Genomic DNA, 16,455 nt, shown 5'->3' with positions numbered 1-16,455 from the left:
TTTTGAAATAGTGCTTTTGAACAGGAACTATTGCAAAAATAGAAGGGGAAGTTAACAACCCAATGCCAACCACATCAGACTGAGGACACATGCTTTAAAAGCAAATGGTATTGTTTAAGCTGCAGGAAATGCTTCCTGCAGCATAGAGGAGGCCACTGTGTGGTTGGTCACACCTGCAGGCAGGCAGCCACTGTTGACTGCATTAGGCACCTAGGAGGCTGCCTTATACTCAGTCAGATCATTTGTCCATCTACACTGACTGGCAGCTGCTCTCCAGGGTTTCAGGCCAGAGTGTTTGCCAGCTGTACCTGCTGATGCCGGAGACTGAACTACTAACCACTGAGCTACAATCCTTCCCCAAATCACACTCTCCTCCTGCTGTTGCAAAATTGGCTCACACAGCTGTTCTGCTTAACCAATCAGAATTATCAACCAACTTTGGCCGCAATAGGCACCAACCCAACTCTCCCTATTTGTCTTCTGATAGTAGGCTTTCTCATATATTTTCAAGCTCTGTTGGTGGGAAATATTGGGATTCCTTGAAAGTTTCAGGAGGCTCCACAGTGAGAAGATCAGTAATGGTGGGCATCCACCAGATCTTTCATCACTGCTAGGAAATCCATTGGAATTCACAACAGCTGGGGAGTGTTGGGTGTATTCTAGGTACACTCTCAGTTTGCCAGGGGAAATGGCTAATTCCAGCAGGCTTACCCAGCACCCTGTAAGAAAAGAGCATGTGCCACAGAATACATACCAAAATCCTCTTTAACATACAGAGTTAAGCGGAGGGTACTCTACAAGCAGGCTGCCACTACAGAAAAGATCTGTTCTCCATTCCCTAACTCAGTGGATCTTGGTAAGTGAAGGGAGCCCCACCCCCACCCCAGGTGGCGGCTTACCAGAAGATCTTAGGGCTTTGAGAGGCATGTATGCAAACAGGTGGTCCTAATAGCAATCTGCCAGCAAAAGCTTCCTGCAACATGAATCCTTTACCTCTCTAGCTGCTTGCTAGAGAGGTAGCTAAGTAAGTTTCCTTTATAAGACAGGAGGAGTCAAACAGAAGTCCCTGATCCTTGTTCTTACAGGTTTCATTTGTGCAAAAGAAGGAACATGGTTAAACAGAGGTCAGATACTTTCACTTTCTCTTATAGGATTCCTACTTTAGGATAACAGTTTGAACAGTTTGAACAATAACATTTATTTGCCTGCAAGCTAGATTGCATTTCTGATTAAAAACTGAAGGTGGCATTTCAGCTGCCTGAATATACTTGTTTTAAATGTAATCTGTCGTCTGTGTGTGTGTGTTACACTCCAGACCAGGATGTTTAGTTTTAAAAGCCATTAATTTATACAGCCTATATAGGCTGTATAAGTCTGACCAAACTGCGGGAGGCAGTGGAAGACAGAAGTGCCTGGCGTGCCTTAGTCCACGGGGTCACGAAGAGTCGGACATGACTAAACGACTAAGCAACAACATCATATAGGCTTTCAGTCATCAGCCAATTTATTAACCTAACCTGCTTTCCCCCCTCATTTTCCTAGAGTTTCTTCTCTTTTGTAGCAACACAATAACAGCAATGCTTTGGGTTTTCCAGAAAGTGGTGATGTCCATTGTATGAAAGGTGACTGTCAGACTTGGCCTCTGCAGGTGGGAAGAGATAAGGATCTGACCCACTGGCCAGATCCGAGTTTCCCACCGTAGAGAGTGATATAATTTAGTAAGTTTAGTTTACTTGTATTTAATAAACAAAGCTGAAAGCTCTAAAACTGCCAAACTTGTCTAATATTTAATTGTAGTTGCCATTCATTCAGTTACCAATGAACTTTGGAAATGGAAAAATAAAGTGCTGAAAAAATTTGTCACTAATTAACATTCATGATACTATTCTTAACAAAGTTTGATTTATAAAAAGGTGTCACATTCCCCCTCACATAATAGGGGGGGAAACCGAATTTGATGAGGTTGTATATGTGAGTGTGGGAGTCCATAGTGGTTTGATGGTGATGGGCAAACTATCTGATGAAGCTGGAACTTCAGACTACCTGGCACATCCACAGATGTGGAGGCCATCAGAACATGTAATTCTCTTTTGTCAGTTTTTCTTACTATGCTTTCAGGGAGAGGTCAGTAACTCTAGACTGTATTTTAGCTTTCAGGCATTTATCTATGTGTAAGTAAGTAAATGCATCATATGTAAGTATTGAAACGTAACCTTTATTCTTGTGGTTTTTTTTTATATTGTATGTTTTTGTTTTGAACTGCCCTGAGATCTATGGATGATGATATACAAATTTAATCAAACAAACAGACAAACAAATAATGATTGATTGATTATACCAGGTGCATGAATTGCCAGTTTATTTCCAGGTCCATTTTAAAGTACTGAGCTTATTCTTTAAAGGTTTGGGACCAGGTTACCTTAGAGTAGGGCTAGGAAACCCTTTTTAGCCTAAACTGCATGCCACTGGTGGGTAGGGTTAAAGAAATAAAGTGGGTGGAGCAACAGATATGACTCTTACCTTTTGTACAGAAGGCTTCATTGCAGCTATGCAAAAGTCTCCATCCTTCATCCAGGCAAAAGCACTCGGAGAGTGTGCAGTAAGGCTGGTGGGAAGGGGTTATGGGTACTTGTGAGGGGGCTTATTCTTGGAGAGTCCCAAGGCCTAGAGGTTCACTCTTCCTGCCTTCACCTGTAGTCTGCTCACACTTTGAGATCAGCTTCAGAGACTCTGCTTGTGTGCCTGACTGTAAGAGCAATTAGGCTAATGGGAATTTGGGAGAGGGCCTTTTTGGCAGTGGCCCCATGCCTGTGGAACTCTGTTTCAGCTGAAATATATAAGGCTCCATTATTGTAGACCTTTAAGCAAGCCCAAAAGATCCACCTGTTTACAACTGCCTCCTCTTAAATAGTAATTTTATTGAGTTGAACTATATATGGTGCAGGTGTACAAAGTTATTTAATATCTACATTTCTTTTTTACTATTTGACACACAAAGCAGGTTTTCAACTTCCCTCAAAACCTTCCACTCAGAAGTAACACAGGAAAAGTGTGATTTCCAATCTCCCTTGGTAGTCTGACTAAGCAGCAGGAGATGTAAGCAAAAGAAAATTTATTACAGGAGTGGTGGTGGTGATAAAACATGCATTCAGGTGTACCAAAAATTTCAGGAAATAAAGAAACATGAGACAAAAATTAAATAGTATACAGTTTTGGACTGCAGTACATTTTCTTCTCAGGTGGAATCTTATCATTTGAAAAGATAGATAGGAAAGAGCTCTGATGATTCAGGCAATCCAGATTACATCTATTAACGCAAGGCAGCTGTAAAGATGTCAACTGCAATTCTTGGATATTTCAGGTTGGGCAGTCTTAGTAAGAATAGATAAATAGGGTTACTGTTATGTAAAGAAATGGTAATACTTTATTTGCAATGAAGTGTTTAATGCTTGTGCTGTTCAATAAGGATATACAGGGTGAGTCTTTTAATAGAGGTTCCGTGGAACATGTGTACTCTGTATCCACAGGGCCTCTTTTAAAGGACTCTCCCTGTAATTAGATCAGTTAGAACTATTATTTCTGAAATCACTGGTATGAATGGTAAAACTGTCCCGTTAAGATTGGAGTGGGATTAGAGATGGCTTGGAAAGCCTTCTAAGGAACAGGAACCAATGGTCCTCCAGAGGTTGCTGAACTCCAACTCCCATCAGCCACAGTCAGCAAGGGCAAGGATGCCGGGAGTTGAAATCCAACATCATCTGAAGGGCTAAAGATTCACCATCCTTGTGTTATATAAGCAGCAAAATCTGAATTTATTCACAGGGTGGGATACATTTGCAAAAACTGAAATATATTTTATGTGAGGGTTTGTTTGTTTTTTAAAGGAAGGTGGGGCTCCTTGCATCACTAGAAAAAGGTTGTTGCATGGGGTGCACATGGGATTGGAAACTTAGCTGATGGATTTTGCTTCATGGACTGGTTGATTGCTATGTTGGAATTCAAAAAGAATGTTTCCCATAGCTTGTGGACGGCAATGAAAGGGGGCTATTATGATTTTGTCCCACTTGTTTCTGCCATCAGGAACTATAGGCTCAGCAAGTATCTTCCGCTGGTTAACATTTGGGTTGAGCTTCATAGCCTTTTAGTCCTTCAGGTTATATGATTCTAACTCACAAAGGGAGCTCCACATTGTTGAAAATGCCTATTTTCCCATGCAGTGGAAGGGAGTAACAGTGAAGAGGTGGAGCTTTCCTAACAGAATACCTGGAACATATTGATCCCATTCACAGATACACAGTGTGGAAGCTGCTTTCCTATGGAACAACCGCTCCCCGAGTGTGCATGAATGAAGCAACCACCTAGAGAGGTAACCTAGAGGATCTTTCCCACCCAATTATACCTAGCTGTGAGGTTTGAGAATGTTTCAGTTGGAAAAGATGCATGGAGCTGGCTTCACTCTTGGATGTCTGGCATTCATACAATAAACCATAGCAATGACAGATTGAACCACCAAAAAAAGGGCTCCTGTGCCACTCTGAGTGTGTATGAAAGAGGCCAGTGAGTTTGTCAGATAATACAGCGTAGCTACAATTCTATTTAAATCAATGGATATTTTACCAGTGGCTTGAATGAGAAGTGGATTGCACTTTAGTCTATGATGCCTGATTCCTGGTCCAGCATGTCGTCCTACAAGATTGGTGACCAAGTTAGTAAATGTGAGAGGAACGCTACTGAAGTCTTGGCATGCTGCCTTCAGAGGCCACTCTTAAAGCAGAGGATTATATTTTCAGTAAATAATACAGTGTTCTTTCATCAACCCATCCTTCTATTCATGCAGAATGTAAACAAACGATGCTGGGAATAAACCTTTCCTGGAAGGCTGCCCTTCAATCCTGCCACACTGCAAAGAAAGAAAGAGCAGAAGGTGAGGCAGTTTTAACACAGAGAGAAAAACCTCAGTGCATTGTAATCACAAGTCTTACAACGACTGTATTTCTGAGACCATCATTCCCTATATTTATGGGATTGGGATGCGATGCAATATGATGACTGGAGGCAGCACCCGGCGTCATTGGGAAGCAATTGGAGCTCCAGAGCCCTGACCAGGGTCGTTGCCAATGCAGACCTCACTTTCTGAGCAGTACTGGGTCTACCTGCCATTTTAATATTCAATACACAATATTCCCTCATGCTCCAGGGCATTGTGGGAAATTAAAATTGTGTCTGGCAGCATTGTTGAAAATAAATGGTGGATAGATCCCCTGTCTGGTGCTGAAGCTGTTGCATGACACAGCCCATCAATGCTAACTCCTGCCAAGGCCCACATACCACAGGGCACTTTGCTGAGGACCCCCTCAAACCTGGAGCTAGTCCCATGGGGTAGGGTAACGATCAGTGCCATGATAAGGAATCCCCAGCAATCACCCAGAAGAAACTGTCACATACCCACCAATTGGAGTCCTCCTGTCCTTCTACTACAATTATCTCTCCGGTCTGGAAGGTTAGCTCATCTTCATGGTCAGCCTGGCAGTCATAAAGAGCTCTGACCCGACACACACTGGAGTGTTTCTGAAAATGGGCACCAGAAAGCAATGTCAAGCTTGCAGACACAGATAATGTAGTTCAGGGTTGGGGGAACTTGTGGCCTTCTAGATGTTTTTGGGACTCCTAGCTTCCATCAGCCCCAGCCAGCACAACCAATAGTCAGGAATGATGGGAGCTGTAGTCAAGTAACATCTGGAAGGCCACAGGTTCCCCCAACCCAGGTGTAGTTCATGTGGAAGGCCTCAGTCACTTACACATGAAGAAGCTTTATAGCAAGAAGGAAATGCTCAGAATGGAAGGAGTCTTTGTATTGTTATTTTCGGCAACTTGTTATGGATTCTTATCAAGCAGGGCTGAACGGTACATTTGCAAGCAACTGGTGTCAATTTAGTGAGTGAAGTCTCCCCTCAGTTATATTGTGATGCAGACATCATCACAATATGGCTGAGGAGAGGGGCCACCACCATGCAATTAATTTCTTCACCCCTGAATCCTGTTAGTGACAGACAGATTTCATTACCTCATCGCTTTGGCTCACTTGGTGATTCATAACATCCTTGGGGTTGACAATTTCACATTAAGATAAAAAGTGGTGTACAGACTACCCCCCATTCTTCAGAAGCTTAATTCACACACACACTCCTACAGTAGTCAGAGGCAGCTTAGGTCGCTGAAAGGCTACCATCCTTAGCTAATAGTACACTAAAATGAAGAGGGAAAATGAAAGCACTTAGTAAGAAAATGTAAATTTAAATGAACACACCAAACCCCCCCTTTTTGGCAGTGGTGGTGGGACATCATCTGATGATTCAAAGGATGATTCCAGTGAGGGGGAGGAAGTCCACTGGCTTTTTCTTGCATGTTGATTTTGCTCACAAATTGTCCCCTCTTCCTTTAAGGCAGCTGCAACACAAAACACAGCCCTGTTGTGTTATTTCATGTTGGAAGTGCAACAGTGGTGATCATTCTGTGTGCAACTTGTAGGTGAATTCTGTCAGTGTTAAAGTCAACTAGCTAAGAGGAGGACAGGTTAAGGTGTTGCTTAGCAACCATGCAGAGTACCATGTTGTTTGCTGAGGTATAACATGCTCTTATTGAATGTGTAGTTCTGCAGGAGATTTCCTCTGTATGATTGGTTAAACGTCTCCCTGCTATGTGCAAGGCCTGAAGTAAGAAAAACAAACCTCTCCATCCCTTTCTGCTCAAATTATGTTTTCTCTGTGGAATCTGGCACTAGAGTAAGGTTGCATTACATATACTACATATTTCAGTTTTTAAAAAAATGAAATTAGCAAGTGTTGTAGTTTACCCCTGCAGCCAGTCCACACACAGTTTAAAGACAAAAAGAAAATTGACACAGTACTAATAATTTACACCTGGTTTTTACCTTGCAAGTATAGCAGGATTTCTACACAGTTTCAGGAAAATCCAGAACAAGAGGGATGGCATTTTAAAACACCTAGTAGTGGAGGTGCAGTCAGGTAATAAATAGAGGCAAGGTTACACATCACCAGCAAGCACCTCGGAACCAAGTGAGACAATGGTACTATACTGGTTCACATCTGAAAGGATTGAACTACAATTCAACAGAAGCTCCCCACAAAGTACTTGCAAACCAGAGCAATACCTTGGGCGAGGAAACACAGGGATGCAACAGTTAGGGGAACATATCACCTAAGGCACTTCCAGACTGTTGCTGTTTTGGGGTGGGATTACAAAACAGGAAATTTAGCTTGTGCAATCCTAGGTGACTGGAAGTTATGTACAACAAACCTGGTTTCCCCCCAAGATTTGACTTTTTGCAGTAAGGGAAGTGATAGGAAAATGCACTTTAAAGTGTGGATAGCATTTGCTTTGATGCAATGTCATTTAATCTCCCCGAAAGCAAGTCAGGCTGAATGTTCATCAAAAGCCAATGCCCTGTCATCATACTGCAATCAGGAGGAATGCTCAATAAACAGGTCATTTGGAGGTGCCTCTAGATTTTGAAATGGTGTCAAAATGGAAGAACAAGGCTGATGTAGGAACACTTTGTGCAATTGAATACACAGAAATAAAATTCACAAAACTTATGATATAGTAGAAGTCCATAAGTTCAAAAAGAAATCAACTTTAAAAGGAAAGAATATGTGAAATATTGTTGGAGAACTGTAGTGGAGAGAAGGAAGTAGCTCACAGATGGTATTTGCTGGGGGGGGGGTTGGAGAGAGAGAGAGAGAGAGAGAGAGAGAGAGAGAGAGAGAGAGAGAGAGAGAGTTTTACCTTGTTGCCAGGAATCCACCAACACTTCAGGGAGTTCAGAAGAATCAGAACTAAAGGAAATAAGGGGGGGGGGGTTCATTCACCTTGAAGAATCCCTCATTTCCTAATCAATGTGCTTGAAAAACAGCAGCCACCTAGAAACTCATACCAACTGACAGGTGAGCAGAAGAAAGGCAGCTGTCTTGCAAATGAGGATTCTGACCAATATAAGTTTTATATTCACAATGCAAGTTAAAGTTGCTTCCATACTGCAACTATATTGCGGGTATGATTCCATCATATACCAGAAACTTCAGTTTGCACAATTAAAGTAAATTTGGTGCTCTTGCAGAACAAAACAAAAATTTTGGTGGTCAGGAAAGTATACTGGAAAGAATGGGATGACAGCAAAGTTGGGCAACATTACATAACCTCCGTGTAAATTCTGTGCAAATAAATCAGGATGAACAAACAGGAAATCTGGAAGAGCCCTAACTGAACTGCTTTGAAACCTCATTCTCTGCTCTTGAGCAGTATATACATAGACAGACAGATTGACAAAGACAAAGATTGCCCAACCACCCTATTTCAAAACACAGCTGGGGTGCACCAGGCAATCGGCTCTACATCATAGGGCCCCTCCACAACTGTGTTTTATCACAGAGGCATTCTGCAACATGTTCTTGACACAACAGCAGTGGTGGATTTATTCTGCTTTAGTTTGTTCTGCAGTGCTGCCCTAATGCTACCACATTATTGCTGTCCAGGGGGGTGCGGCAGTGCAACAAAAGTGGGACAAAAATAAACCAGAACAATTGTAGTATGCAAAGTTACTGAATCTCAGCAGTAAGTTACGATATATGAGCTGGCCAAAAATGAAGCCAGGAGACTGCTGCAAAACATTTGCAGCTGCAAACAGTATTGAAAGTGGGATCACATATGACAGCCCCAATAGCTTCATGAGCACAAATCATGAATGTGCAATAAAAAGGATGTCTGGAGGAGCCCCCAGACACCCATGGTTACCTCAACCTCCTAGATGAGGCTCCTTCTGGAGAGTAACGTCTTGGAAGCGAGAAAGATCTGGGATCTAAGACAGAGACAAAAGGGACTTTTCTGTTTACAAGCCGGCATCAGGTCAGTTTACTATAGCCTAAACTTATGAGCAAACAATCCTTTGATGACACAGTAAAACCAGTTGAGTCCCCCCCACCTTGTTTGCCGCGATGACTAATTTTGTGAATGTTCTGACTTGCCTCTGATATGCACATGCCCAAAACACATCTCACAATCTCTCAAAAATCCTTCAAAATGTGAATCCACCAAGAAGGCATTATAAAACCGTCTCCACATGTCAGAAGATTCACAAATCCTGTCACTGCAGCAAAAACCCAACAACCCCCAACTTGTGGACACTTAACAGCATCAATGACATGTCAAAATGGCTGTGAATTAGAGTGATGCATTCAGGATAGTTGTGGTCCATTCTCACTATCATGCCATGTCCCTGACTTTCATATAATCAACTTGAAGGTTATTTGCTATCTCAAGAGAATGCATTCATCCTCTCTCCATTCTGGATTGTTTGGGATGCTTCTGAAGTGATTCAGTATATTAATTGATGGGCATTTTTAAAGAAATAGCTAATGTGCTAAAATAAACCCAATTTGATTTTTAAAGGGAATTTTAGACAGATGAACTGAATTTGTGAACCTGCCACATCTTGATTAAAATAATATTTTTTGCAGGTTTGCAAGATGTGGTGGCCCACATATTCAAAGTGTGTCAGAGCATTCACAGATAATCAACATTTAGAAATGGTGCAGGAAGGCGTATGAAAAAAATCATCTGTTTCCTAACTTCATATACCTAGAGCTATGTTTCCAGATTTTAACACACTGGTGTCCTGTGGTAGTTTGTGAATAAGAAGAGTTAACGTCCCTAGTCAATGTCAGTAGTGAACCAACAATATACCTCAGCATAAAGCCTCCCCCCACATAGATCTAGATTTAGATATATTCCTGCTCCTCGTGTTTATAATCAATGCAGCAATCCTCAGCTGATTCAGTGAGCCCTCTTACCTGCAGTTGGGCTGGTAGGATTGAGTGGTGTGCTGGGAGAGGGCTCTGAGGAGGTTCGCTTATGTCGAATTGTCAGAGGTGGAGGCAGGATCTTTCTAGGTGCTGTGTCTGCAGGGAGGACTGACCAGCTGGGTGGGGGCAGTGGCGGAGGGAAGCTGGGGGCTGACCAAAAAAAGAGGAAAAGTCAGTGATAACACTCTTGTTGAAGGTTGTTGGACTGCAGGTCCCATCAACCTCAGCCAACATGCCCAGTGGTGAGGCTTGATGGGACTTGTAGGTCAACAATGTCTGGACAGCCATGAGTTCTGCACCCATGCCCTAAAAATGAAGGAGCTGGCCATCCATACATAGGTGCAAAATTTAAGATATATTGTATAGTTTGCATATAAATAGGAGATGCACGACACTGCTCACCATGGCAGTATTTACACTTGAAAGTAGCAATCAGTTACATCATCTTCACACCCACAGAGGTATGTGAAAGAAAGGATATCAACCTCTGCCTCCCTGTCTTCTAGGTCTCCAAAATCCCCATTCTTGACCAGAGTGAAAAGTGGATATGAATAATGCACTTTTGCCCTCCCCCCCTGCAAAAATGTTGTAGGGTACACTTTGCACATTGTGGAGAGACAGAAGCCAACATCTCTACCTAGGCAAAATGGGAGTACAGTAATTTGCTGTGGGTTAAACCACAGAGCCTAAGACTTGCCGATCAGAAGGTCGGCGGTTCGAATCCGCATGACAGGGTGAGCTCCCGTTGCTCAGTCCCTGTTCCTGCCAACGTAGCAGTTCAAAAGCACATCAAAGTGCAAGTAGATAAATAGGTACCGCTCCGGCGGGAAGGTAAATGGCGTTTCCGTGTGCTGCTCTGGTTCGCCAGAAGCGGCTTAGTCATGCTGGCCACATGACCTGGAAGCTGTACGCCGACTCCCTCGGCCAATAAAGCGAGATGAGCGCTGCAACCCCAGAGTCGGCCACGACTGGACCTAATGGTGAGGGGTTCCTTTACCTTTATGGTACATCAGGGAATTAGCCAACATAGGAATGGTGCAGTTATAGCACTATAATTATGTAGCTATAAAGGCAGTGATGAAATAGGACATTATCAATGCTGTCTAACCTTTAGGTGCATTGCGCGGTGGCAGCGGTGGGCCTGTACAGGCAGGGGGCGATGTTGCCACAGTGGGTCTAGAGGCAGAAACATGTGGCACAGCGTATAGCTCACGGAGCTTCTCTGGGGATAGTGGACTGGCTCCCTTGGAGAAGTCAGCTGGATTTTTCCATGACTGAGCGGCTGTTCCAGGCAGATTGTAGCAGCTCTGAGGACGATGAAAGCGATCTTTTTTCGCTGGACTAAGCTGAAACGAATAAATGTAAACCATGTTAATAGAGAGCAGAATAAAATACTAGAAACCTTACCCAAGAACAGCATCGCTGGATCAGCAGCCCAATTTAATTTAGTATTCTGCTTCCAAGAGCCTCCAGCCACCAGGACGCTTTCAAGAGGTCACAAAGGGCAACAGCAGTTCCCTGTTGTTTGGTATACTACTTCTGAACATGGAAGTTCCAGCTGACAGGATGCACACAATGCATGTAGACTAAATGGATGAAGGGCTTCTCCTTGAGACGTATTCATTTTTTACAATTCCGAGGTCCCTGTTCAAATAAGAACTAATAATTATAGTCAGTGCCTGATCCTGGAAACCAGATGCTTGTCTATTTTGGATCTAAGTTTGAAACACTTAAGTTGTGTGATGGCCCTTTTAAATGAGTTGTCAAACTTTTTTTCTTCAGGCAAGTGCCTCATGGTGGAGACTGAAGCCTTATTCACATTTAATGCCTAGTACGTGTGCACAGAATTGCAGCCCTATTTTCTAATAATAATAATAATGTAGCTCTCCTTTAAAAAAAAGTAATAGTTGCAGTCTTGAGCATGATAAAGAACTTTCCTCTGTGGTGAATAGCTCCCTGCAATCTTTGATTAAAACATGCAGGCCTGTATTCAACTACCTTGTTGCACATAAGCAAGTGCAAGGATCCCCACTAATGCAACAGGATTCCAACCCCACTCTCCTGCTCCCTCTCCTATGCCCTCCCCATATCTGTTCCAGATTGTTTGGAGAATCCCTAGAACAGTGAGTGGGAGAGGAAAGGGAAGATTATTCCCTTGTGCAGGCAGAAATGTTTGTGCTAATGGAATGACCACAACCCATGGGTTGCAACCTAGCACAAAATCAAGTCTGCTGAAATCAATGGCTTTGAGTGGCCTTGGAATAAATTGATTAAAATGATTCACATTAATAACCCCAGTAGTGGATCATTCTTGGGATCCTGCCAATTCTATAATTCAATGACTACAGAAATATCCATTCGGTTTTGGCTATTTTCACAAACTCCCTGCCAGAAGAGGCACCCAACTTTAAGCGACCAAATGTGTTTTAGGAAGGTGCTGAGAAATGGGAAGCAATGGGCAGACCTCCAGCTCACAAAACAACTGATCAAAAGTGCTGGGACCTTACCTTCTCATCCAGATCATCATCACTTTCAAACATGTCTTCTTGGCCCAGCCGCCACTCATATTCCACATGAGCTCGCATGTTGAACTGATCATTTTGAGCCTGCAATAGCTGCAAGACAGAGGACACTCACTCCCGTATCTCTTCACATTCTTTCTTATTATAGTTTGGAAAAGTTCCAAAGCAAACTTTAAGTTTGCTGGAGTCCTCCTAGCTGCTCTCTTTCGTATTCCAGAGTTCCAGTGGGGAAGTGGAAAGTCATACTGCCAAAGCATAAAAGGTGCTTCCAGAATATGGAGGCTTAATATTGTAAACAGATATCACAAATGGGTCATTGGGAACAGTTTGTTTTCTTTTAGTTTATCAGATTTCCCCTGGAAAAGGTAAAGTCAAATTAAAAGAGGGGCAGGGCAGGATGCAGGCTGGCATTTTGATGCCAATGACATTGTGTGGATACTGCAACTTGCAGCCATAATGAGCAGCCGTCCCACAATAAATAACCACCTGAAAGCACCCAGAAGAGAAGGGGTAGTGGGGGCTATTATCCCAACACCACAAATTGCCAAATTGTTGGTGAATTGGGGCTGTATTTCTCTCATTTCCTTAACTACTCACACAGAATCATGTTTTTCACTAAACAACATGCAAATGAAGAGAAGCCTTGCATATATATATATATATATATATTTGCTTTCGTAGATTTTCACGGGTACAGGAATGCAGGTTTTGGTGTCCTCGGGTGTCTTCCCGTGTAAAAGTTGGGGTGTCTAGGCGACGTTTCGACGAGGTCTCACTCGTCATCTTCATTCGTAGATTTTCACGGGTACAGGAATGCAGGTTTTGGTGTCCTCGGGTGTCTTCCCGTGTAAAAGTTGGGGTGTCTAGGCGACGTTTCGACGAGGTCTCACTCGTCATCTTCAAAGATGACGAGTGAGACCTCGTCGAAACGTCGCCTAGACACCCCAACTTTTACACGGGAAGACACCCGAGGACACCAAAACCTGCATATATATATATATATATATATATATATATATATATATATATATATGCTTTCGTAGATTTTCACGGGTACAGGAATGCAGGTTTTGGTGTCCTCGGGTGTCTTCCCGTGTAAAAGTTGGGGTGTCTAGGCGACGTTTCGACGAGGTCTCACTCGTCATCTTCAGGCTGGTGCTTTCGGCTTCTTGTTACTGGAATTAGCTTGACGTCCTAATCTACAAAAAACCTGATGGCTCCCTAGGACACACTATCTACCGGAAAAAACACACACCAACCGCTACTTACATGCACAATCACACCACCACCCTGCACAAATAAACTCCGTAGCCAAGACTCTCATCTCCAGAACCAAACGCCTGGCTGACAAAGACCACTTGACAACTGAGTTACAGAATCTCTCAAATGTGTTAATTGCCAATGGATACCAGCAAAACAGGGTTACGAAGCTAATCCAAAAAGAAACACCCCCCAAAAACCAAGACACAGAAGAAAACAATGGCATGGCCCTCCTTCCTTATATCAAGGGCACTACAGATAAAATTAGCAAAATCCTCCATAAACACAATATCAAAACAGCCTTTTGCACCAACCAAAAAATAGCCAATATCCTCAGAAACCCCAAGGATAAAATCCAGTTGGAAAACCAAGGGGTCTATGAAATACCCTGCAAAGTCTGCCCAGCCACGTACATTGGACAAACAAACAGACGAATAAATGCACGTATCGCAGAACACAAGAATGCCGTCAAAAAAGAAGAAAAAACTTCCTCTCTTTTCCAACACATGAAAGAAACAGGACACGAAATTAATTTTGCAGATTCCAAATTGCTCTTTAACATGGAACATCACCACAAGAGAATAATCATGGAAGCCATCGAGATAGAGAAACACCCTCACAACATGAACAAGCGTGACGACACATCCCGCTTGCCAGACATCTGGAAATTAGCCCTCCCCACAAAAACTGACACCAGATCCAGAGGCACACAGAACGCCATCACCAATCAACCACACCAGACCCAAACCCAGACCCTCTCCACAGATAAATTACAGACACCATCCAGTAGCCAAACCATGGTGGCACCTCCGGATGCTGCACCCCCCTGCAATCCCTACACAGTTCTGGCTGACACAGGCCACAAAACCACAGCTCGCCCCTATACACGAAGCCAAGCCAGAGCACAACTAAGTGCAGTACAGCCATCTTCTCAGAAAAACTCTTCACAAAGTTCAAGAGGTCAAGACACAAAGACTTTAGCAACTAATCCACACCTAATGACCCACCTAAGTGGTACTCAGGATATCACCCAAGAAATCACTCAAGATATCCCTCAAGTAATTAAGGAACAAAAGAAGAAAAGGCACACTAGCCTGGGAACTTCCTCTCTGCCCAGAACATTGGAGGCTATACACCACACCCCCTCAACAGTATTTATAGGAACTCAAACACTGAGATCCTGCTCTGTTCCAGTAACAAGAAGCCGAAAGCACCAGCCTGAAGATGACGAGTGAGACCTCGTCGAAACGTCGCCTAGACACCCCAACTTTTACACGGGAAGACACCCGAGGACACCAAAACCTGCATATATATATATATATATATATATATAATTTCTATACCAGCCTTTATCCAAAGATCACAGAGTGGTTTACAATATAAAAACCCAAAACTATATAACATAGCAACAAAAATAATACCCCCTTCCAGCTTAGAAGGCCATAGATTGTTTAATTGGCCAAAGGCCTGGGAGAAGAGGAATATGTCTAACTTGGTGGCTACCGTCTCCCAACTTCTCTCATTTTCATAGGTGAATTCACACAACTGCACTACTTTTACAGGGTATAGTTTTAAAGCGCTAGGTAAACTGATAACCTTGTTTTCAGCAAAGACCAAGTGAGAGTGTGCACACAAAATAAGCATAGGAGCAATGGGCAATGATAGTTTCATAGTAATTTGAATCTCCTGAAAATACAGAGCACTAGATATTTAATTTTGCCAAGAGCTCAATATTTGGGTATGTCCAGATTCCAAACACAGAAACACAGGAAGCTGCCTTACACAAAGTCAGACCATTTGTAAATCTGCCTCAGTATTGCCTACACTGACTGGTAGAGGTTCATCTGCATTTCAGACGGGGGCCTCATTCAGTCCAATATGGAGATGCCAGAGTCTGAACCTGGGACCTTCTGCATGCAAAAATGATGCTCTATCACTGAGCTATGGCCCTTTCTAAATACCGTATTTTTTGCACCATAACACTCACTTTTTTCCTCCTAGAAAGTAAGGGGAAATGTCTGTGCGTGTTATGGAGCGAATGCCTATGGATGGCAGGGGGATCTGCTGCAGTCGTGAGCAGAGGATCCATGGTTCCCCTTCCTTCCCTCCTCCGTGGCTCGCTTTGAAACAGCAAAGTGGGAGAAGAGCGGTTGAGTGGGGAGGAGAGAGGGACAGAGAGCCTGCTTGCTTTAAAGGAACAAAGCGGGAGAGGAGAGGAGCTGCTTACACGAGTCCAGAGCTGTTTTTTTCAGCGAGCCGGGGAGGAGGGAGAGAAGCAGAGCCTTTAAAGGAGCAAAGCGGGAGAGGAGAGGAGCCTTCTCCTCTTATACCCCTCTTCTGCATTATTAACAGCATCCTTCTCCACCCACCCCACGCGTGTTCCTTGTCCCTTCTGTGTTTTTCCTCCCCTCCCCACTTAAAACGTGGTTACAAAGCACGGATCCACATGGATCCTCAGGATTTTTGCACTGGGTATTCCCAAATTCACCATCAGATCATATAGCATGTCCATGGCTACAGCTGACACCAAAAAAATCATGCACCCACTGTTGCCTGGGGCCGCAATGGTGCAAAAACGTGGTTACAAAGCATGGATCCACATGGATCCTGAGGATTGTTGCATTGGGCTACCCCAAACTCACCGTCAGATCACATGTCTGTGGCCACAGCATGAACCACAAAAATCATACATCCACTGTTTCGTTTAGAATATTTTTTTCCTTGTTTTCCTCCTCTAAAAACTATGTGCGTGTTATGGTTGGGTGCGTGTTATAGAGCGAAAAATACAGTACTTC

At 43.3% G+C, this 16,455-nt stretch overlaps 1 protein-coding gene across 6 annotated transcripts in view; it reads right to left on the bottom strand.

Annotated features, from left to right (window-relative positions):
- Positions 1–3,097: 3,097 nt before the first annotated feature.
- Positions 3,098–16,455, bottom strand: part of LOC309371594 (arf-GAP with SH3 domain, ANK repeat and PH domain-containing protein 1-like) — a 35,929-nt gene continuing 22,571 nt past the window's right edge. For 4 of the 6 annotated variants that reach the window (XM_081914394.1, XM_081914396.1, XM_081914395.1 and 1 more), the window contains 8 exons: positions 12,386–12,493; positions 10,987–11,224; positions 9,867–10,028; positions 8,812–8,875; positions 7,807–7,856; positions 6,308–6,447; positions 5,450–5,568; positions 3,098–4,900 (listed from right to left, as the gene is read on the bottom strand). In XM_081914394.1, coding sequence (XP_081770520.1) covers positions 4,813–4,900; positions 5,450–5,568; positions 6,308–6,447; positions 7,807–7,856; positions 8,812–8,875; positions 9,867–10,028; positions 10,987–11,224; positions 12,386–12,493 — 969 coding nt within the window. In that variant the 3' untranslated portion in view covers positions 3,098–4,812. Of the gene's footprint in view, positions 4,901–5,445; positions 5,569–6,307; positions 6,448–7,806; positions 7,857–8,811; positions 8,876–9,866; positions 10,029–10,986; positions 11,225–12,385; positions 12,494–16,455 lie in introns of all 6 variants that reach the window. The other 2 variants (XM_081914397.1, XM_081914399.1) reach the window with 1 other exon arrangement.

The sequence above is a fragment of the Podarcis melisellensis genome, assembly GCF_964234715.1.
Source record: "Podarcis melisellensis genome assembly, chromosome: 6".
NCBI classification, from domain to species: Eukaryota; Metazoa; Chordata; class Lepidosauria; order Squamata; family Lacertidae; genus Podarcis; species Podarcis melisellensis.
Note: the sequence above shows the minus strand (reverse complement) of the source record. Positions and strands in the feature narration are given on the sequence as shown.